The sequence below is a fragment of the Oncorhynchus masou genome, chromosome 5, assembly GCF_036934945.1.
Source record: "Oncorhynchus masou masou isolate Uvic2021 chromosome 5, UVic_Omas_1.1, whole genome shotgun sequence".
Lineage (NCBI taxonomy): Eukaryota > Metazoa > Chordata > Actinopteri > Salmoniformes > Salmonidae > Oncorhynchus > Oncorhynchus masou.
In genome coordinates this window covers 24,537,968-24,562,234 of record NC_088216.1, presented here as the reverse complement: position 1 = coordinate 24,562,234, position 24,267 = coordinate 24,537,968, and the positions used below count along the sequence as shown (strand labels likewise).

The window sequence follows — 24,267 nt, the reverse complement described above, 5'->3', positions numbered from 1 at the left end:
TACCACATGACATGCATATAAGTCATATCTGTATGAAATATGCATTTAATGTACTGTGTAGCCTGCCTTTTTACATTCATGTGTGTAAATGGAAAAATGGGGATGACACGATCACTTCTGTTCTTCCCTTAGAAGATCCGAGAGAATGCTATTCAAGGCTATAATGAGCAGATGAGTATCTTTATAATGTTCTGTGACTACAATATCCAACTTTGTATTGATGAGGTTAAGAGTCCCTACATCAATTTATTAGGTTAATTCCATGCATATTAGAACATGTGTGTCTGCCAAGTTTGTTGATACAGTACATTATTAGAATATGGCGAATACCACACTACAATTATGCAATTACCTTCAACAAGCAAAATGTAGCTAGTAATGCATACTTCAGTCAATATCGCACAAATAAAAATGATATCCATTTATTATATCCAAACATTTGCTCTATGATAGCACTAAGGGGATGTTCATGAGTTAAGGGCATGTTCAGTGTTCATGAGTTCTTCAGAGTTGTTTGGTGTGGGGACAGGTGTGTAGTGGGACTGGGCAGGGTCAAGTTCAAAAGTAAAAAGTTTGTAGGGTGTGTGGGTCAAAGGCCATAGGGTCATGGGTTTTTTGACTCTCTGTTCTCCTGGCCTCCGGAAGGCGCTCTAGGGAGAGGAGGGGTGGGGGTACCTCCACCGGAGCACGGCCCCATCGACACTGGCGCTCACCATGCTCCTGTTGTTGGTGGAGATCTTGACGCTGGTGATGCTGCCGCTGTGGCTGACGCCTACGTGGGTCACCTCGCCCTCTGAGTAGTCCCACACCTTCACCAGCTTCTCCACCTGCAGTGGACAAGCAGAGACACATATATCTTGTTTATTTCTATGGAAAAGCCTTGAACATTGATCCAACCGCATGCTGAAGTCACGTTCAACCAAGTGCTCTTCACGATAGTCCCAAGCTATTGAGAGTCGATACAGGGATATTTAATGGACACACCATGTGCTGTTGTTGATCGATGGTAGTGTCGTGTCTTTGGCTATGCCGGATTAAGTGATATGACATGCTATTCTATAAAATAATTTCTCCATCATTAATATTACCTGATTGAGCTAATCGTGTAAATGTAATTAACTAGAGAGTCGGAGCACCATGAAAGAATATTTATAGAGCTGTTATCTTCCGAATAAACTCTTAAAGACCTAGTAATATCTTACATCAATAGCAGTCAATATTAATCGTCACTTTAATTCAGTCTCATCTGAAAGTTGTAAATTCTTGGTTAACTTCACGAACCCTGGCTAACAAGTTGAATCAGCAATACAAAATTGTGTTTAATTATTTATTTACTAAATACCTAACTAATCACACAGAATTACACATACACATAATTAATCATAACTTGATTACAAATTACGTCATAAAGGAAAACGTCCCTAGCGGGCGGAACAGATATGACAGCTTGTTACACAAAAGAAAAGGATCCGGGTTTGAGTGAAAGAGCGGGAAGACTGAGGAACAAAGGGCGAAGCTGTGCTATCGTAAATACAGTATCTTATGCATTCTAAATTACCGGCCATTTGGAAAAGGAAAATGCAATAAATATATACTCTGAGCTGCGCGTCGGTATGTTGGTGGTAGATGGAAGGCCGTGTTGCCCAACCGAGTCCTTTGAAGAATGTCTCTGCTGGTAAACTGCATACGTTGTAGTAACATCGTTGTGTGGTAGACGGGATACTCTGTCTGTTCCTTCCTAACCTGCGTTTGCAGCTGCTGTTGCTAACTCAACGGCTAGGAGGTATCACTTCTGTAGTGAATAAGAGTTCAAAGTTCATACCATTCGCAACCAAAGCTCACGCTGTTGGCTTCGTTCTGTAGTTATTATCTGAACCATTCTGACATCGGACCGTCGTCCTCACATCCTCGGAACAGGAGGTTATATTGTCATCAAGGCTTTATATAGGAAGGGAGAGGAGGGCGTGTTTGAAAAGTTTTATAGCCCATGTCCCTTCACAGGGGCGGGCCACTGATTGAGCAGAGCCCTACCTTATGAAAACCCAAATCTCACATTTTAGAAGCTAAAATCACATTTCATCCCATCACAAATAATTTCATATTCAAACATTTAAATTGAACAACAATTCCATGTGAATCCGATAACTTTGATGTGTAGACTTTCCACTGTAGAGTTTATGTCATCTTATCATCGATGAGAATGTCTCAACCGAACGGACATCATATTCATTAAGTATCACCGCATATGTTCAATTGGTCAGATTACCAGAATATAGTTAATTTCCCCACACCTTCTGATGTCCCCAGAATCTCTTTGTTAACCAAGGGGTTTGCAAATGTAACATCAGTAGCATAGAGAGAGGAAAAAGGGGGAAAGAGGTATTTATGACTGTCATAAACCTAACCCCCAGGCCAACGTCATGACAGTAGTCAACAGTAGACTAGTCCTAGATCTGTTGGGAGCTGTGCCAACTCCTATGTCTATGTCACGTCAAACAGTTGGCGAGATCACAAATCAACTCATGCTCTACCTCTTCAACTCAGCCAACAAAACCAATGTAAAGGGTACTGTACCAGGACAAGGTGCTGCTCGTCCTGTGAGATGTGCCATTGATGGCTCCTGAAAGGGAGCCCTCCAGTTCTCTGATGGCTGAGTCGTCATACACCTCCCAGTAACCAATCTGGGAAAGAAGAAGGCCATTCAGCTATATGGAATATGAATGAGAGAGCTTGTACATATAAAACTTGTCAGAATATGTCAAATAAATGAATCTATGTTATATTACAATAAATTCTGAAAATGACCATGCATCACAGTTTTATAGTAAGTATGAATGCCACTCCTTGTATGTCTTCTGTTCGTTCATAGTATAGTAATTCTGCCTCACTGAATTATCTATCTTCATTATTCCACTATATGTAAATGAGGCCGGAGAAATCCTATCAAGTTTTTGTGCGCCCGCCACAGTTAAAACAACATGTTTGTGACTCTAAATGAGAGTTAATCATCCCGAGGGTTTGCAGCTGTCAAAGACTTGCGTCTCTCAAAGGCTCAATTGTTATTTGAAGTTTATTTATAGCCTCACAGTAACGCCACAATCTCCCCACACACACAAGCGAGGTCCTTTCTTGTTATTTTTATGACAAAGCTAATTACAATTACAAACTAACTGACGCAAACGAGAGGACAGACGAATTTCATCATTAAAATGCAGCATGTGAGGTATCAAGGAAGAGGAAACTGGCAGCTTAACTGTCTGGCAGCACATAACTAAACCATTTGTGATTTTAAGTATTGGAACTGGCCAAACTGATTGTACCTGGAAATGAATGATTTCTTTATACGCATTATGGGCTTTATTAACTGAAAATCTAAATCATCAACGAGTCAATGTTTAGGCTATAGAGTGAATATTACAATAACCAACGCAATCTCCTCACACAGAAGTGAGAAAATGACGAGAATATCTGAATAAACCAGTTCAGAGGATTCATCAGAAAGGTGTCGGCCAATCAGAAAAAAGCTCCAGTTGTATGCAATGAAACAAGCAATGTTACATGGGAGAGAGCTCAGAATCGCATTTATGAGAATAGCTTCTCGGACTGGATTTCATCTCTTAGTAAGACCACAAACATAATGCATTATGGACTGAGGAAATGTAATCTCACAAAGACATATCAAATACAGTTTGTAATAATGGGATTTGAAGAGAAACAAATGGCAAAAAAACAACAAGGTATTTATAGTTTTAAGAATGAAAAACAGCACTTAAAGCAAAGAGGCAGCCAAAGAGAGACATTTCTGTGGGATGGTAAAAAAAATACTTTTGTACCTCAATATAATTCAAATTCAATGGAAAAGCTTACTGACTGGAAAACACATTTGTAAGACATTATTGAGAAATACACAACAGTCAGGACTGTTCTTCAGTATAATTCAATAAAATGGAAAGGCTCAAGGTTCTTTACATGCATCATTCCTTGTGAAAACATATGGTCAACATAATGACCAACAACCATTATTTATGCATACATTATCTTTTTTTAATATGATTGAAATTAAATGGAGAAATCCAACATTCTTTGCATGCATTCATTCACTTTATGAAATAATATTTTTGGTCAGCATAGTGAAAGAAAGAAAAACCCCTCAATACAAGCAGCAACAAGCTTACATGATTTGAATCTTAATCAAATTACTGGCTATCATATGAGGTGAGATATGACACAGCCAAAAAAGTGAGAGGGAGGAGAGTTAGCCAAGTAGCAGACACAACGCTCCCTCTCTCCAGTATAGTTTGTGTTGTGTCATAACGAATGGGTTCAAATCCAGTTTGATTATCTAGTCACGACCTCTCTCCCCTCTCCTGGTGTCATGGCGGGCTTATTAGAGACCAGCACCTGTGTGAGAGTGGCCGAGTCACCCTAACCCATCTGTGTTCCCTCCCTTCTCCTGTGGAACCTGGCTCCTATTCAAGGAGAGTTAGGTTGAAGCATTAGGTTGCTGAGAGAAGGACACACTAAATTGATTGGCTTGAATTGTGAGGATGACCACACAATGTATTTTCATAATGAGCCAAATCTATTGGTTTTCTATCCAAAGTTGCAAAGGAAATCTATTTAATAAACACAAGAGACCGGCAAAATAGACAAAAGAGTGTGGCGGTATAGCAGGAACAGCGGCATCTAGTGGTCAAAATATGTGACTTTCACACTTCTTTATGGTAATTAATGCAAGTGACTTCAATTATTCATTTCTCTGAGCAGTTGGGAAAAAACATCACTAGATTCACAGGGAATAAATTACAGTATGGAGAAGCAGTACTCCAAGCCACAGCTTCATTCTACTTGTCAAACAGAGAACTGATACTGTATACTGGTTGTTGGGGTGGGATTGGCATGGGGTGTGTGGGGCCCGTTGTTGGCTTTAGACAATTTTTTAGGATACCTAATTTTTGTCATTAATAAGAAGAGATTTGGTCGGATGTTGGGTTGGATGTTGGGTATTATATTTATTGAATATTATCTGAATCCTATCAATTAAAATGGCCAATTTGGATGCAATCAATTAGCTTAATTTCTCAGATTTAACATTTAATTTCAGCAAAAATAATGTTTCAAAAATGCTAATCTTGCCGGTTTCTTACTACAGAAACAATTTCAGAACAATCTGAGATGGTGGGTGTCATGGCTTGTTGAAATGACATGACATGATTCTTTCTTCAAAGGCACAGTGCTGTGTTCTGTTCTGTGTTTTATATATATTTACACACTATGAGGTTGGAATAATACTGTAAAATTGGGAAAATTATAATAATGCCCTTTTAGTGTAAGAGCTGTTTGAAAAGACCGCTTGAGATTCCTGCCTGTTTTGGTGGGATGGAGTTTTGGCCAGGCGGTATAAGTCTCTGCCAATAACAACTAGTTTTCAGGTTACATATCCCTCCATTAGGCTCATCCAATTAGTCCACTTACTCAGATCACTCCCAGACAGTCCGAGCAAAAGTCTTGCTTGAGAAATTGCTCTTTTGCCTGACCTTCAGCTCTCAAGGTGCCTGAGAGCTAGGACCGCACCAAGGGTTAACATAATGTGTGTTGTCTCTTCGTGTGCAGGGCAAATAAAAAAATAATTAAACTAGCAGACCTCCAGTTGTGGCAGCGTCCTAATTAAAAGTACACAACACAGAACGAACAACGCTACAAACTGCAATTTCGTATGATTATTGACCATTTAAATGTAAAACATTCACAGTAAAGTACTTGTTGTTACCCAGAAATGATTTGATATTGAGATTTAAAAAATGGCTCCATTGAACTTTAAATAATAATTGCCTGGCAGGATAGCTTCAGCTATAGGTCCTATAATCTTTACAATGCCTTGAAAGCTACACAACCATTAAAATGCATTGAAAGCTACACCACTGTGCCAAATTGAGATCAAATGTCCAGTCTTTTGTGCAATCTTATGGTACAGTATGCGTTGTGTAATTTCAATACCAGTATGTTGAAAACACAAATGCATGCTGTGCCAAGATTAGTCTACATTTTCACTGTTGTGTGTAGTGTTGTGTAATTCCACCTACATGTTGAGGCAATATATCACTGAGGACAGTAACCCACTTTACGAGGGGCTGTACACCGATATAGCCTTCTTAGCTACTGTGTGGGCTTCCATTTATCCCGACGCTACGCCCAGCCATGTATTTGACCATGCTAATCCATTTACACATACAGTATCTCGCCAACATCTCAAGGACATGAGTCAAATAAATAAGTTATAGGACTTTCAAGAGCTCTCTTTTAAACTGAATACTTCAGAAGGTCTTTATTGTCCTATTAGTGCTGGACAATGGGAAGGCCACAGAAGCCTATATACCATGTGTCTGATAACTGACATGCCACAATAAATACCACAGGCTCAATCCCAAGACCCTGATGGCCCTACATCACAATCAGCCCAAACTGGTACCAACACACAGGAGTGCTGGGTCACCATCACACAAGGCTTCTGGATGACCCCACAACAGAACCACCAGCAGCAGTAGTCTGTTCTGTTGTCTCCTTCCACCCGACAGACTGGAGAGTGTGAAGCTGTCCCCAAAGACCCTCTACCACTGACTGAACTCTGAGCCAAGGTGCCGCTGCATCCAATCCCTCTCTTCCTGTCCCCCCCCCTCTATCTCTCTCTTTCTTTCAGTGTGTGTATCTGTGGGTGTTACTGCTTGCTCACCCCAGACAGAGCGCCTGTGTCCTGGGGCGAGCAGATGGTGTATCTGGCACACGGGCACTTGGATGGCATAGGCGGGCATCGCATCCGCAGGAAGACGCGAGAGCCAGAGCACTTTCTTTCTAGTCTCTCTCGCTCTTTTTTCCTCCCCTCATTTTCTCAGTCTCTCTTTTTTTTCAGCCTCAGCGCATTCACAGTGCTCGCTAATCAGCACAGTTTGTCCTCACCTCACAGCATGGTGTTGAGCCAACAATACGGGCCTTATTAGTCTGTAGAGCTTGTGATGAGTGGATATTACGGTGCATATTGAAGCGGGGCTGTTGTGAACCTCCGATCCCACCTTAAGTAACTCAGTTTTCATTATAGGTAATCAAGGCTTAAAGAGGTGTTACAGACACCTGGCAGCAGGACTGCGACATCGTGGCTTATTATGACTGGTAAAGAAGGTATAGGGAAACATTTCAAAACACGACACAGCTGACGCGCATGTGTACAAGCTTGACATGGCCTTTCTACAGCACATCAATACTAGCCTCTCTAACAGAGCTCATCTTGAGATGAGATGAAGACTAACAAGAATGCCTCAATACAGAGAATAGGCTTCTCTAACTTTCCATGACTGGCGAATGGGGACCATACGCTGCACAGAGAAATCATCAGCTAGCTACAATGTGCTGTGCCAGTGAGTCTTGGCACCAATACTTTATGAGTCTTTTCTAATTCCAAACCTTTCTGTCGGTGCCACTGGTGGTGATCTCGTACTCCTCGGGGTGGTAACACACACTGCTGAACAGAGTGTTGGCCAGGACCATCTGATTCCTCACAAAACGCCTGCAGCGGGAGGAGGAGAGAGGGGGAGGAAAGGAGAGGAGAAGACAGAGAGGAGAACCAGGGAGAGAGAGAGAGAGAGAGAAAGGGAGGGGGGAGAAGGAGAGCAAGAGACTTGAACTGAATGTTGAATACAGGAAACACATGAATGGAGGAGTGGTATTAATGGTAGTGGCAGTTGTAGTGGTAGTAATGATGTGTGTTGAAAGCCTCTCACAGTGGGAAGCCAATGCAATCAGACAGAGAGGGATAAAGGATTAGGGGTATGGGGTATAGAAGTGTTTGGGTGTGTGTGTGTGTATGTGGGTATGTGTGTGTGTGTACATTGTGTCTGTGTGTGTGTGCTTGCTTACACATCTACATGTGTTTATAGATTTGAGCATGCATACATCCATGCATGTGTGTATACAGTACATGAGAATGTGCATTTGAACTCACACCAAGTCCCAGATGATGCAGGCCCCATCCAAGCTGGCGGTGACACACTCCTTGTCGTTGCTCTTGATCTTGATGCTGGTGATGGTGGCTTTGTGCTCCTTCATGGTCTCAATGAGCCGGTGACAGCCCTGGAGGATCTCCCACACACGCACCTGCAACAGGCCAGAGACTGGCACTAGGACTCAATACAATGATGCCGTTGAGGAACACCACTACATATGTATGCAATAATACGTGTTTTCTGGGAGTGTTTTTGTGAGAAGGATGGGAGAAATAGAAGAGCTTCAAATATTTGTACAAATGTCACATTCATGTGGTGGTTAATTGATACTGGTAGTTCTTAATCTATGTTCTCTATTTAAATATAGACTAAAGTGTGTCCTGTGTCATGCCAGGTTGACTTTCCATCTGACCTGTCCCTCTCCTCCTCCACTAATGATCCTCTTGCAGTCCCCTGGTGCCAGCGATGGCAGTCACGCCCATGCTGTGGGCATTGTGGATGACCAGCATGGCTCTGCCAGTCTCTGGGGCAAACACACGGATCTTCCCATCGTTCCAGGCTGTTAAACAATAGGAACAAGAAAAATACATTAGATGGGAATAGTCGATACATGACATTCCTAAGTATTTCTATATTGAGATTGTGCTGTAATATGTTGAGATGATAGCCTGGTTCCAGATCTTTGTGCTATCATGCCAAACACTGTGGCAAGGAGTGGCATGATGGCCCAAACAGACTGGCACCCAGGCTACTGTGAAGACTGTGGGCTCAGTTCCTCATATTGGACACGTGTCTTAGCTGTAAATGGCTGGAATGAAAATGTACAGTAGAGGATCAAACCATTTATTAATATCATGACGGAGAGCCGCAGCAGCTCCTTGGAGGTCTCGGCGTGTCACACTCTGATGTCATCCTGGGAACACGTGGCAAACAGCTCTGACAAGCCACTGAGAGAGAATCAGAATCATCACTGGAATAAGTTTGTGACCAGTCATTCTGCACTTCAGTCTGTGGAAGAGGATTTGCTTTGTACCAGAGCCATAGTCAATAATACATGTTTATGCTTTAAACATGGTCATGTCGCCCTCTAGTGGGAGTAAATGGGCAATGACGGCAAAGCATGAAGGTAGACGAAAGCAATGTTGTTTGAGGTAGTTTCTCTTGACAGCATAGACTATGTTTGAGGTGGATATAGGTAAAGACAGCTATATATTTGAGGTGACATATGGCAATCAGGTAGTAGTGATAATAGAATGTGTGCTATAAAACAATAATGTGGGGGGAAAAAGTGAATCACATACAGTATGTAATCTTGTCTCTAAATGGGTGCCTATATTTTGAAGGGTGTCACTCACAAAGGGAAGGCCACATCTTTGACTGCATTGTTGTGACTGGTGGCGATCAGCTCCTCTTTGAAGTCTGTGTAGCCGAGACGGTAGATCTGAGCCGCCTCCGTTCCTGCAAAGAACGGGTGGCCCTCGCCTCTCACAGCGATGGACGTCACTCCCCCCTCCAACTCAACCTTTCTATGGGGGTTAGATGATGAATGGCAGAATACCACATTGAGTACTTTATGTACTTCTACACATAGCGTTAAAAGAAGGCCCACTCTGTAATAAAAAAATATATACAAAATGTCAGCCCCACCTCTTTGTTTGCCATGAAGCTGAGGGGCTGAAGAAATGTAGCCAGTCTAATGTGTAGGCTAAGCTACAGTATGGATGCAGCATGACAGTTTTAGATAGATGATATAAACTAGTGGTTCTCAACTGGTGGGTCGCGGGAGGTTTTGAATGGGACGCAAAAAAATGCTCCATTCTGAATCTAAACTACTAATACCAGGTAGAAAGTGTGTATAAATTATCATGAACATACATTTTTTATCATTTATTCTCCTAATTTGTTTTATTGTATTGTTTTTATTTGATCACAGTATTTTTATATAGAGTTATTAGCTGCGCTATTTAGCAGATTTGGCTAATTGTGTGGTTGTAACGTTCGTCGTCTTCCTCTGATGAGGAGTAAGAGAGGTTGGACCAAGGTGCAGCGTGGTAAGTGTTCATGATGGCTCTAGTGGCTCTGGCAGCTCGTGGCTGACCAGCGGCTCTGGCAGCTCCTGGCTGACCGACGGCTCTGGCAGCTCCTGGCTGACCGGGGGACTCTGGCAGCTCAGGACAGGCGGGGGACTCTGGCAGCTCAGGACAGGCGGGGGACTCTGGCAGCTCAGGACAGACGGGAGACTCTGACAGCGCTGGGCAGGAGGGAGAGTCTGGCAGCATTGGACAGGCCGGAGCACCTGTAGGAAGGAGACGGAGAGACAGCCTGGTGCGGAGGGCTGGTGTGTGGAGGTGGTGACGGATAGACCGGACCGTGAAGGCGCACTGGAGCTCTCGAGCACCAAGCCTGCCCAACCTCACCTGGGTGAATGCTCCCCGTAGCCAGGCCAGTGCGGCAAGGTGGAATAGCCCGCACTGGGCTGTGCTGGCGAACCGGGGACACCATGCATAAGGCTGGTGCCATTTACCCCGGCCCGAGGAGACGCACTGGAGACCAGATGTGCTGAGCCTGCTTCATGGCACCTGGCTCGATGCCCACTTTGGCCCGGCCAATACGAGGCGCTGCTATGTATCGCACCAGGCTATGCCTGCGCACCGGGGACACCGTGCGCCTCACGGCAAAACACGGTGCCTGCCCGGTCCCTCTCTCTCTCCACGGTAAGCACGGGGTGTTGGCGCAGGCCTCCTTCCTGACTTCGCCACACTCCCCGTGTACACCCCCCGTGTGCCTCCCCCCAATACATTTTTGTGGCTGCCTCTCGGGTTTCCAGATGCGCTGCCATGCTGCCTCCTCATACCAAAGCCTCTCGGCTTTCGCTGCCTCCAGCTCAGCCTTGGGTCGGCGATATTTTCCAGCCTGTGCCGAGGGTCCCTTTCTGTCCAGAATCTCCTCTCATGCCCAGGAGTCCTGAGATCGCTGCTGCTGCCCGTTACCACGCTGCTTGGTCCTTTGGTGGTGGGTGATTCTGTAACGTTCATCTTCGTCCTCCTCTGACGAGGAGTAAGAGAGGTCGGACCAAGGTGCAGCGTGGTAAGTGTTCATGATGATTAATAAAATACACAGAACACTAAATGACCAAAAACAACAAAGTTTCCACATCATTTCAATGGAATTACGTTGAATAGACGTTGAATTGACATCTTTGTATTAATAATACATTTTATTTATTTAATCATTCTCCATCCAAGTCAGAGTGAACGACACGAAACAGTTCTGTATGGTAGACACAGACACAGAAAACAATCACCCACAACTCAAAACTGAAACCAGGCTACCTAAATACAGTTCTCAATCAGGGACAACAATAAACAGCTGCCTCTGATTGAGAACCATACCAGGCCAAACACAGAAATCCAAAAACAAGGTTCCGAGCATCACCGCCATACCAGGCGGTGATGCAACCAGTCAGGATGCTCTTGAGGGTGCAGCTGTTGAACCTTATGAGTATCTGGGGACACATGCCAAATCCTTTCAGTCTCCTGAGGAGGAAAAGGTTTTGTTGTGTCCTCTTCACGGCTGTCTTGGTATGTTTGGACCATGATTGTTCATTGGTGATGTAGACACCAAGGAACTTGAAACTCTTGACCCGCTCCACTACAGACCAACCAATGTTAATGGGGGCTTGTTCCTATAGTCCACAATCAGCTCCTTTGTCTTGCTCACATTGAGGGAGAGTTTGTTGTCCTGGCACCACACTGCCAGTTCTCTGACCTCCTCCCTATAGGCCATCTCATCGTTGTCAGTGATCAGGTCTACAACTGTTGTGTCGTCAGCAAACTTAATGCTGGTGTTGGAGTCGTGTTTGGCCACACAGTCGTGGGTGAAAATGGAATACAGGAGGGGACTAAGTACACACCCCTGAGGGGCCCCAGTGTTAAGGATCAGCGTGGCAGACATGTTGTTGCCTACTCTTACCACCTAGGGGTGGCCTGTCAGGAAGTGCAGGATTCAGTTGCAGAGGGAGGTTTTAGTCCCAGAGTCCTTAGCTTAGTGATGAGGTTCGTGGGCACTATGGTGTTGAATGCTGAGCTGTAGTCGATGAACAGCATTCTCACATACAGTGGGGAGAACAAGTATTTGATACACTGCCGATTTTGCAGGTTTTCCTACTTACAAAGCATGTAGAGGTCTGTAATTTTTATCATAGGTACACTTCAACTGTGAGAGACAGAATCTCAAACAAAAATCCAGAAAATCACATTGTATGATTTTTAAGTAATTAATTAGCATTTTATTGCATGACATAAGTATTTGATACATCAGAAAAGCAGAACTTAATATTTGGTTCAGAAACCTTTGTTTGCAATTACAGAGATTATACGTTTCCTGTAGTTCTTGACCAGGTTTGCACACACTGCAGCAGGGATTTTGGCCCACTCCTCCATACAGACCTTCTCCAGATCCTTTAGGTTTCGGGGCTGTTGCTGGACAATACGGACTTTCAGCTCCCTCCAAAGATTTTCTATTGGGTTCAGGTCTGGAGACTGGCTTGGTCACTCCAGGACCTTGAGATGCTTTTTACGGAGCCACTCCTTAGTTGCCCTGGCTGTGTGTTTCGGGTCTTTGTCATGCTGGAAGACCCAGCCACGACCCTTCTTCAATGCTCTTACTGAGGGAAGGAGGATGTTGGCCAAGATCTCGCAATACATGGAGTGGGTATAGGGTGTCGGGAGGATACTGTTGATGTGAGCCATGACCAGCCTTTCAAAGTACTTCATGGCTACTGCCATGAGTGCCAAGGGGCAGTAATCATTTAGGCAGGTTACCTTCGCTTCTTTGGGCACAGGGACTATGGTGGTCTGTTTGAAACATGTAGGTATTATAGACTCGGTCAGGGAGAGGTTGAAAATGTCAGTGAAGACACTTGACAGTACGCGCATGCTTTGAGTACAAGTCCTAGTAATCCGTCTGGCCCTGCGACTTTGTGAATGTTGACCCGTTTAAAGGTTTTGTTCACATCGGCTACCGTGAGCGTTGTCATCCAGAACAGCTTGTGCTCTCGTGCATGCTTCAGTGTTGCTTGCCTCAAAGCGAGCATAAAAGGCATTTATCTCGTCTGGTAGGCTCGCGTCACTGGGCAGCTCGCGTCTGAGTTTCCCTTTGTAGTCCGTAACAGTTTTCAAAGTCGGCCACATCCGACGAGCGTCAGAGCCGGTGTAGTAGGATTCAATCTTAATCTTGTATTGACGCTTTTCTTGTTTGATGGTTCGTCTGAGGGCATAGCGGGATTTCTTACAAGCGTCCGGATTAGTCTCCCACTCCTTGAAAGCAGCAGCTATAGCATTTAGCTCCATGCGGATGTTGCCTGTAGTCCATGGCTTCTGGTTGGGATATGTTCGTCCAGCCACTGTGGGGACAACGTCATTGATGCACTTATTGATGAAGCCGATGACTGAGGTGGTGTATTCCTCAATGCCACTGAATGAATCCCGGAACATATTCCAGTCTGTGGTAGCAAATCAGGCCTGTAGTGGAGCATCCACGTCATCTGACCACTCCCGTATTGAGCGAGTCACTGCTACTTCCTGCTTTAGTTTTTGCTTGTAAGCAGGAATCAGGAGGATAGAATTATGGTCAGATTTGCCAAATGGAGGGTGGGGGAGAGCTTGGTATGCATCCCTGTGTGTGGAGTAAAGGTGGTCTAGGATTTATTTTTCCCTGGTTGTGACATGCGGGTAAAAGTTTGGTAAAACTGATTTAAGTTTGTCTGCATTAAAGTCCCTGGCCACTAGGAGCGCCGCTTCTGGGTGAGCATTTTCTTGTATTCTTATGGCCTTATAGAGTTGGTTGAGAGCGGTCTTAGTGCCTGCTTCACTTTGTGGTGGTAAATAGACGGCTACGAATAATACAGATGAGAAGTGTGATAGAGTGTGGTCGACAGCTTATCATAAGGTACTCTACCTCAGACAAGCAATAATTCAAGACTTCTTTAATATTAGATATCGCGTACCAGCTGTTATTGACAAAAAAGACACACACCCCCACCCCTCAACATGGGTGGATTAGAGTTTTGAAGGAAACTTCCAAATACTTTCCATAAACTGAACAGCACATTACAAATAATTGAGTTATATTTAAACACATTGAAAAGATGACAAACCAGCTGAAACCCCCACTGGCAACAAGCAACAGTAACGTTAGTAACTAGTAGCTACCATAGCCTGCTATGATATTATACATTACCGTTGAACCCAATTACAGCCTCCAGCTCAAGCCGTGGAATCCCTAGTGCATCTCCAGCCATGATTCAACAATATTGCACCTATTTTTTCACCAAGTCTCCAAGCCTGTAAAATGAAGTCAATTTGACAGAAGCTGTATTCCATCGAGACATGGCTAGAGATCCTATTAAATTAAAAAGATCCAGAATGAAGTGAAAATGGAAGCTATTGTGGTCAGGGAGAAATCCAAAACAATCTGGAATGAATATGCAGTAAAGGCATAGGTGATGCATTTCCTGCTTTTACTTATGCAGGGAAATAAAAGTAAGGCAAATGATATGCTAGAAATCATGTAATATACGTGTTGGCAACCTAAAATACTGTCATATAATTATAAAGTTTGTATACACGTTTTCTGTATAATTAGCCTTTCACATAAACAGACCATAATAAATGTCTACATTTGCATTTTCTTCTAAATTGTTATTATATGATACAATAGCAGTACTTGTTGCAATTACAATTTGTCTAAGTCCTATCATCAACTGATTGTTTTACACCCGTATCAAAGCATTGGCAAAACCATGGTTGACCAACTCCCTTACCAGAATGTCCCACTTTATATTACCATCATAAGAAGGTTCATGTCCATTGTAGTATTCTAATTCCAAACTCTATGGATTGATCACTGCCAGGGAGATAGACAGGGAGCTAGGTTGAAGACAGAGCCAGTTTTAGAAATGCATAACAGATGAAAAGCTGAAATGTCTTGAGTTAATAAAGTATTCAACACTTTTCTTATGGCAAGCCTAAATAAGTTCAGGAGTAAAATGTGCTTCAAAGTCACAATACGTTGCATGGATTCATTCTGTGTGTAATACCCCATTTCTGTACCCCACACATACAATTATCAGTAAGGTCCCTCAGTTGAACAGTGAATTTAGAGTACAGATTCAACCACAAAGACCAGGGAGGTTTTCCCATCGTTCACAAAGAAGGGCACCTATTGGTAGTTGGGTAAAAACAACAATAGACATAGAATATCCCTTTGAGCATGGTGCAGTTATTAATTTAATACTTTGGATGGAGTATCAATACACCAAGTCAATGGTGATTTGAAAACAGTTAGAGTTCATGGTTGTGATAGGAGATAACTGAGGATGGATCAACAACACAAACATAAATCTACAATACCAACATAAATGACAGAGTAAAAGGAAGCTTGTACAGAATTTAAAAAAATATTCACAAACATGTATCCTGTTTGCAACGAGGCACTAAATAATACTGCAAAACATGTGGCAAAGAATTTCACTTTTTGTCCTAAATATGATGTTTGTGGCAAATCCAACACAACACATCACTGAGTACCACTCTTCATATTTTCAAACATGGTGGTGCTGCATCATGTTATTGGTATGCTTGTCATCGGCATGAACTAGGGAGTTTTTTGGGGGGGGATAAAAAGAAATGGAATAGAGCTAAGCACAGGCAAAATCCTAGAGAAAAACCTGGTTCAGTCTGCTTTCCAACAGACACTGGGAGAAAAATTCACCTTTCAGCAGGACAATAACTTAAAACACAAGGCCAAATATACACTGGAGTTGCTTACCAAGATGTCATTGAAGGTTTCTGAGTGGCCTAGTTACAGTTTTGACTTAAATCGTCTTGAAAATCCATGGCAAGTCTTGAAAATGGCCGTATAGCAATGATCAACAACCAACTTGACAGAGCTTGACACAATTTTTTTAAAGAATAATGGGCAAATATTGTACAATCCAGGTGTCCAAAGCTCTTAGAGACTTACCCAGAAAGATTCACAGCTGTAATAGCTGCCAAAGGGGATTGTAACATGTATTGACTCAGAGAGTTGAATACTTATTTAATCAACAAGTATTGCTGGGTTAATTTCTAATAATAATGATAGCTTTTATTTTCTTTCACTTTGACATTAGAGTATTTTGTGTAGATATTTTACAAAAAATTGAAATTAAATCAATTTTAATCCCACTTTGTAACAGAACACCGTGGAAAAGGTAAAGGGATGTGAATACTTTCTGAAGGCCACTTATATCCTCCCTTTGCAACCCTATTAATATATGCACAAATATACACATTCATCGAGAAGTATATGAATAATCAACAAACAAATATAGCATACAATTCAAATACAATGCATTCGGAAAGTATTCAGACCCCTTTACTTTTTCCACATTTTGTTATTCTAAAATTGATACAATTATTTTTTCCCCTCAATCTACACACAATACCCCATAATGACAAAGCAAAAAAAGGTTTGTAGGATTTTAGCAAATGTATTAAAAATAAAAAGCAGAAATACCTCATTTACACAAGCATTCAGACCCTTTGCTATGAGACTCAAAATTTAACTCAGGTGCATCCTGTTTCCATTGATCATCCTTGAGATGTTTCTACCACTTGATTGGAGTCCACCTGTGATAAATTCAATTGATTGAACATGGTTTGGAAAGGCACACATCTGTCTATATAAAGTCTCACAGTTGACAGTGCATGTCAGAGCAAAAACCAAGCCATGAGGTCAAAAGAATTGTCAGCAAAGCTCCGAAACAGGATTGTGTCGAGGCACAGATCTGGAGGGTACCAAATGTCTGCAGCATTGAAGGTCCCCAAGACACAGTGGCCTCCATCATTCTTAAATGGATGAAGTTTGAAACCCCCAACACTCTTCCTAGAGTTGGCCGTCAGGCCAAACTGAGCAATCGGGGGAAAATGGGCCGTGGTCAGGTAGGTGACCAAGAACCCGATGGTCACTCTGACAGAGCTCCAGAGTTCCTCTGTGGAGATGGGAGAACCTTCCAGAAGGCATCTCTGCAGCACTCCACCCATCAGTCCTTTATGGTAGAGTGGCCAGCTGAAGCCAGTAAAAGACACATGACAGCCTGCTTAGAGTTTGCCAAAAGACACCTAAAGGACTCTCAGACCATGAGAAACAAGATGATGAAGATTGAACTCTTTGGTCTAAATGCCAAGCGTCACCATCCCTACGGTGAAGTATGGTGATGTCAGCTACATGCTGTGGGGATTTTTTTAAGCGGCAGAGACTGGGAGACTAGTCAGAGAGATCCTTGATGAAAACCTGCTCCAGAAAGCTCAGGACCTCAGACTGGGGTGAAGGTTCACTTTCCAACAGGACAACAACACTAAGCACACAGCCAAGACAACGCACGAGTGGCTTTGGGACAAGTCTCTGAATGTCCTTGAGTGGCCCAGCCAGAGCCTGGACTTGTACCTGATCTAACATCTCTGGAGAGACCTAAAAGAGCTGTGCATCGACACTCCCCATCCAACCTGACAGAGCTTGAGAGGATCTGCAGAGAAGAATGTGAGAAACTCCCCAAATACAGGTGTGTCAAGCTTGTAGCATCATATCCAAGAAGACTCCAGGCTGTAATCGCTGCCAAAGGTGCTTCAACAAAGTACTGAGTAAAGGGTGTGAATACTTTTGTAAATGTTATATTTCAGTTTTTTATTTTGAATAAATTTACAAAAATGTCTAAAAACCTGTTTTCGCTTTGTCATTATGTGTGTCGATTGATGAGGGGAAAAAAGATTTTAGAATAAGGCTGTAACGTAACAAAATATGGAAAAAGTCAAGCGGTGTGAATACTTTCCGAATGCACTGTAAAAACCCTGTTTAGTTTAGCCTATGGGTCATTGTCATCAACACACATAACTAAGAAAAATACAGTCTTATCAAATGGACAATGGAATTAGGAGAAATTAGGAGAAATAGAATTAGGAGAAATTAGGAGGTTCATATAAGAGGGGAAAACATATGTCAGCCTCCTCTTTTAATGACAGTAAGAGAAGTAGTGTGAGAACGAGATAGAGTTCTGAATTCCCCACACTTCCAGTGATCGGATCTTGAAGTGTCTCTTGCAGAGAGGGGCGCTCTCGAAGGTGTCACATCGCTCCGTGTAGCCCCCCTCCAGATCAGCTTGGAGGCAGAGAGCATGACCCCCATCGCCACCTGGCGAGACAAACATATCACGCTCACTGTAAAATATGTCAGCATTGAATTTACAGTAATAACAGCAGCCCACTTCTAGCTGCTGCACTTCTCAGTAATGTTGACATCAACACAAAGAATACAAAGGGTGGATACAAAGAATAGGCCATGTGAGAAACCCTAAGCTGTTTCCTACCACCATTGTCAAAGTCACTGCAAAAACTCTCGTACGTTGCAATAATGCTCCTGAGACAATCAGGCCTATCCGGGATCACTCCTTGTGACACTATACTGACAACTCTGAACAGCAAACCATTTAGCCTACATATGAGCAGCTTACCAATGACTAGCCTTTCGTGGTCTCCGGCGATGAACATGGAGGCCCCTTGTTCCTTGGCCCTCTTGGGTGAGGGGGAGAGAGGTCCGGGGGAGGAGGCGGTGAAGGGGATGGTCAGGTAGCTGGGGTCCTGGAGGGTCCCGGATGGACAGGTCAGGGTGGTGTGGTTGGTAGTAGAGGTGGTGGAGAGTGGGGTAGAGGAGGAGTCCTCTTTACCAGAGGAAGTGTATACACAGACCCGAGCAGCTCGAAGGTCTGGAGAAGGTTGTCTCTTGGCCGTAATGTTAACCACAGCCCGTTGGTAGCGCTCCATGCCTGGACGAAGCTGAAAGACCAATGAATTAAGAATGAACAATTAAGTTCCTGAATTGACTGATTGACATGGGAAAGAAATGGAGCCTGTGTTCTTCGACAGCACAATCAGTAAAGATTTCAACCAGTATTTTTTACGCTAACACAATTGATCAAAATCAAAGGAAAAAACATTTGCAAAACCAGCCTTTTCAGATCTGTAGATTGTAATTTCTCTCACCGTGAAAACAAAGCTCTCCCCAGTCCCAAAATACACAGGTTCTTCTGAATCATATTTTTTCCGCTCAATCAAATCTGTCGACAGGAAGGCACCACAGACCTGTGGAGTGACACAGGGGAAGTCTGCATAGAATCTAGTTGAGTGTCAAAAAATAGACAAAAAAAGTTTTTCTGCTACTGTAAACTCACCTCTTCATCCACAGTTTTCAGAAGCAAGATCGCTGGCTCATGCCCCTCAACACAGGAATAAAATCTTTAAATGAGGGAAAAAAATGACTTTAAGCACTCACTGTGAACAATAGCAATGAAACTTGTAATGTTTTTAGACAACGGTTATTCAACAATCCCAGCCCCTTGGAATGTCTTTATGGGGGTGAAAGTTCAAAGTTCAATGGAGGGGTCACGTCCTGGTCAGGGTCAGACTTTTAATTGGGGTCATCACATCCTGTCACGACCACCCTGTGTATGGCTAGAACCAATTCAAAAGCATGTCTGCTGAGGCAGGTACGTGTCAGCGCAGTGACAAGGGAAAGTCTGAGAATCCCAATCAAACTCTTTGAAGGACATCAGAGTCAACATGCATAGATATTCCTCATAGTGGAGAAAAATAACTATTGGCGTCTCAACGCAAAAACGTTACTGATACTAACAATACAGCCTTTCATTATTATGAAACTGAACCCTAATGCGAGTTTATACAGCTCTGTGCTGTTGCATTTACTGTAGACAGTTCTGGGCTGCTGAATGTACATGTCTTCACTACTAAGGTAAAACAATGAATAAAAGTCACTTACGAGGCCAGGCTTCGGCCATGTTCGTTGGTGCTGAACAGCTTTTTGGGATTGAAGAGGGCAAAGCGTTCAGGGATCCAGGCCCAGACAATCCTCATCTCTGTCCCTGTGACAACGCTGGAGCTGAAGCTGTCAAAATCCACTACCTGGCATGACTGCCTTTATGGAGGAACAAAAACAGTTTGAGAATGTAAATATTTGTTTTTAAGCGTATCTTCAAATTTCAGATAAATATAAAGAAACTCAGAAAGTATAGATTTGTAAACGGTTTATAGTTCAAAAGGATACCGTATCTAGGTATAGTTTGGTAGAACAACGGTAGCATCTCTATAACAAAGTGGGTTGAAAGTAATCTGTCATAATCGTCCTATGAGGAATAGGGCTGACTTGGTGATGGCTTGCTATCTTTTGTTTTCCGTTAACAGAGAGTGGACCAATTAGATGTTCATCAAGAGTAGAAACATTTTCTCAAAGAAATCCCTCACCGCTTCTGGTGGATACTGATGCCTTTCTGCATGAGCGAGTCCTTGTTCGCGTTGAACAGTAGGTTGAGCTCCCTCCGCGTGGCCAGCTGTATACTGAAGGCCCTCTCCAGCAGCTTCTCCACCGTGCAGTGACGTGCCACATTCTCTACAAAGCTCTTCATGTCTCGCCTGAAGTCCTCCACGTCGGCGACACGAGACGAAACCGAGACCTTGTACAAGCTGAGAAGAGCCAGAGCCACCCTGTAGAGAACCTTGTAACCCTCCAGGAGATAGACATCCAGGACCCTGATAGCGTATGTGAAGGGGAGGTCGGCAAAGATCCACATGATCCAATCAGAGTAGAACTCAAAGAGGTTCTGGTGGGAGCTGGCGATGAGCTTGCGGATGCCGCGGCAGTACTTGTTGGCCAAGTCGCCGAAGGTCATGCAGGAGGCCCGGTAGGTGAGGAATGTCTGGTCGATGTAGCGCTTGTTGGGGTCATTGTAGGCGATAAGGCGGCAGATACTGTGGAAGCACTCGGCTTCATCTTCGCTGAAATGCAGGAGGAGAGCCACCAAGGCTGGGAGGATTGGGCAGAAGTTGATGTCCGGAAAGTGCTTGCCGATGCAGAGGAGGATCTTTTTGACAGAATTGAGACCAGCTTCATTGAGGCAGTACCTGGGGGTGCGAAGAATAACAAAGATACTTGCTATGTTATTATGTTATGAACAGAACATAATGTACATACAATATTGTAAAAAGCATGATCAACTTCAGATTCTCCTATCAAAGTTTAATGACAAAAATGATTTGATCATGATTTGATCATCTGAACCATTCTTCTCTGATAGCTTCATAGCCAGTACCTAGGGATCACGCCATCATCCATGTACTCAGGGAACGGGTGTGTGCTCATCTTCTGCTCCCCGAAGAGCTTCTTGGCCACATCCTGGTAACGATCTCGATCCGGGTTGATGGACCTGCAGTTGATACCATGAATTATATGATAATAGGCCTTGGCCCTTAGTGTATGGGGCATGGCCCAGAACCCTGATCGACCCATGGTCTTCAGCTCCTGGTGGTCCGACTTCAGAATCCTCTGGTAGCGCTCTGAAGATTCAGGGTCGATCTTCTCCCAGTCCACAAACTGGCCATACTTCATGCCAGAACAGGAGCTGATCTCCCAGTTCTCTGATTCAGAGATGGTCATCATAGGGACACCCTTCAGACTGCCTCTTCTGCCTGTTGGAGAGAGGAAGGAAGAAAATTAGCTACTAACATCATAATTAATAAATGTATTATTTAATAAGTTAATTGTTATAGATCTGTGTCCATCCACAGTAACATTCTTGTTTTGTATTAAATACACTGTGTTTGTGCATATTCTGCATTTTTCCCCTCTGTTCTTCATATAACACTAGGAATATGGCAAAATAGAAAAAGAAACATAAATGGTCAAATAAACATAAATCAGACACTTTTAAACATACTGTAATTTGCATACCATTGAGATCTCTGCATGGCAAGTGTTTGTTGGTGTTGGACTTGGATCTCTTGTTGAGCCGAGCCATGATCCCCTGATTCCCATCCGCACTATTCTCCATCTTCCTGTCCCCACTCTTCTCCAGGGAGTTGGATCTCGGCCTCATGGCGTTGGACCTGGTAAAGTTCCCTTCTCTGTGGAGCTCAGACGTCTCATAACTATAGAAAGACCTGGAGCGTGGCCTGACAACGTTCTCATCTGTTGCCGTCTCTATGCCATACTTTTTGGCGTCCTCTGGGCTGTAGTAGGAATGGGACCTGGGTCTTCTGTGTCTGGCTGCTGAGCTCAAGTTCTGGTCCGGGTCAGTGGTTGTTTCCATAGGAGACGGGTCTAAATTTATAGTCCCACAAGTGGAGAACTTGGGTGTTCTTGAAACATGGATCATGCTGCCTAGTACAGTATTCTCCTCTGCAAATGTCAAGTTCTCCTCTATATCAATGACAAGACAGTCTCCAGTGGTGGTATACTTCCCAATGTTTTCCATGTGCCCTGTGGATGTAGGTTTTATACACAGTTGTCAGTTGGTCAGGTGACCGGCATAGAAAGTGATATGGGTTTGTTTACAGTGTTTTTGTGTATTCCGAGTGGAAAATTCCTCTGACTTAAGTCCAATTACTGTGGAGAAAAGGAATGCCTCCTTTCTTCAACTTCCAACACCAGCAGACAGCAACAAATTAACTAGGGTAATGAAATCAAAACATCAATAAAGTGGAAAATTATTATTGTTTCATTTGATAATAGGCTACTGTGTAAAGGACAGTCTCCATTGCCATATATGGGAAGTGAATGCCTATGCTATTATGTTGATACACGTTTAGATGTATCAAAATATGTGTGAAAATCATGACCATACAGAAATGAGTGTTCTCACAAAGCATGTATCCTACTTTTAACCAGTTTACCTTCCTGGGTTTATCTGATATTGTGTTTGGTATCTGGGTTTATCTTTTATTGTTAATTTGCATGTTATGGCAACATTTAACAAAAACATGAAAGATTATTTTACTTTCTAAGTCTTTGTAGAGGGGTTGGGTTAAATGCGGAAGACACATTTCAGTTGAATGAATTTTCCTTTCCCTTCCCTTTTCCTGGAGGAACATACAGCAGCTCTATGAAACTGTTTTATAGGAAAACATGGGCGTGCCAAATGGGCTCCTCTATTCCTAGAATTAGCAAAGGTTATCATTTCACACAACAGATATTGTTTTGATCAAAACACACATTGTTTTGCTATGAAACAAAGAAACCTCTGTAAATAGATCTATTTAAATGTGGGCTTACATGTTGTTGAGGAAAAACAAACTCGTATACTATCTTGATGATTGAAGGATCTGTAGCCTACGGTATGTTTATACTAGTAGTGTCATAATCCTCACATAATGTTACAATAAGGACTTCCATATCACTAGACAAACAGGGGGCAATGTGAGGCAGTGTTGACATTTCTTTCAAAAACAACAAAACATGAGCAGTGGTTATGTTGCCCTTTTATGACCTTTACTCCACCAAAACAAAAGTAATTACATTGCTGGCTGTCGCCAAGGCCACACAGCCACAGCTCTATAAATAAATTAGAAACAAATAAAGTCATAATGATTATGATAAATTATTTGGATATTGTCTTATTTACTTATTTTAAGAGGGTAGATACACACCAACACAGTGACAGAGACTAGAAGATTTGTAAACTGTGAATGAACATTTGGTTTGCAGGCTACAGTGGGTCTGGTATGGGACTTGGGGACAGCAGCAGCTCTGCCAGAGAGGAACTTTACAATTGATTGATTTGGATTCATTTGATCAGCTTCTCATTACAGTAAACGATTCACGACTGAACGTTTGTTACTCACAGGACACCATCCTGACATCACACCCAAACAGGAAGTGCCTCCTAATTATCACACAATCTATGGAGTAAATATCGAAAAAAAATTCGTTAACATGTCTCAAGATCCCTGGTAAGCAGATTTTAAGGTGGCCATTATGAGTATGTTTAAGATAGCGTTGGATGAAATATAAAAATACGTCTTCAAATTTATATATGTGTGTTATTAGCTGGATTGTTAACGTTAGTAACAGTAACTAATTTCCCTTTAACCGGCTACTTCTAAAATAAATAGCTAAATACGACTTGACTCGATAAGTCGTTATATTATCATTCCCATTGATAGTTCACACGAAATGAATTGCAATGCACGTTCGCCGATAACAACATACTGTACGCAGGGTTATGACTTAAGTAGCTAACGAGCTAGCTAGCTAATGTATCTAACGTTACTAGTAGCTATGATGAGGAACAAATTGTCTCCAGTGCTGAATGACAGTTAATCTAAACTCGAGACAAAGTTGGCCACACTCAATCAGCCCAAATGAATTTGTCTCCAACTGATTTATTTGT

The 24,267-nt window shown here is 42.9% G+C and overlaps 2 protein-coding genes and 1 pseudogene across 2 annotated transcripts in view; 1 reads left to right on the top strand and 2 right to left on the bottom strand.

Annotated features, from left to right (window-relative positions):
* Positions 1-465: 465 nt before the first annotated feature.
* LOC135528534 (cilia- and flagella-associated protein 52-like) lies at positions 466-11,029 on the bottom strand (annotated as a pseudogene).
* A 2,959-nt stretch (positions 11,030-13,988) lies between these two features.
* On the bottom strand, positions 13,989-22,352 carry LOC135537423 (TBC1 domain family member 24-like). Its single transcript, XM_064963595.1, has 8 exons — positions 21,831-22,352; positions 21,193-21,568; positions 20,348-21,004; positions 19,866-20,021; positions 19,261-19,324; positions 19,073-19,171; positions 18,544-18,865; positions 13,989-18,224 (listed from the first exon to the last, which is right to left on the bottom strand). Exons 1-8 carry the CDS (start codon positions 22,252-22,254, stop codon positions 18,046-18,048), a joined length of 2,277 nt encoding a protein of 758 aa, XP_064819667.1. The 5' UTR covers positions 22,255-22,352; the 3' UTR covers positions 13,989-18,045.
* A 1,378-nt stretch (positions 22,353-23,730) lies between these two features.
* LOC135537412 (syntaxin-8-like) overlaps positions 23,731-24,267 on the top strand; it is a 47,286-nt gene continuing 46,749 nt past the window's right edge. Inside the window, exon 1 of the mRNA XM_064963583.1 lies at positions 23,731-23,827. Coding sequence (XP_064819655.1) covers positions 23,811-23,827 — 17 coding nt within the window. The 5' untranslated portion in view covers positions 23,731-23,810. The remainder of the gene's footprint in view (positions 23,828-24,267) is intronic.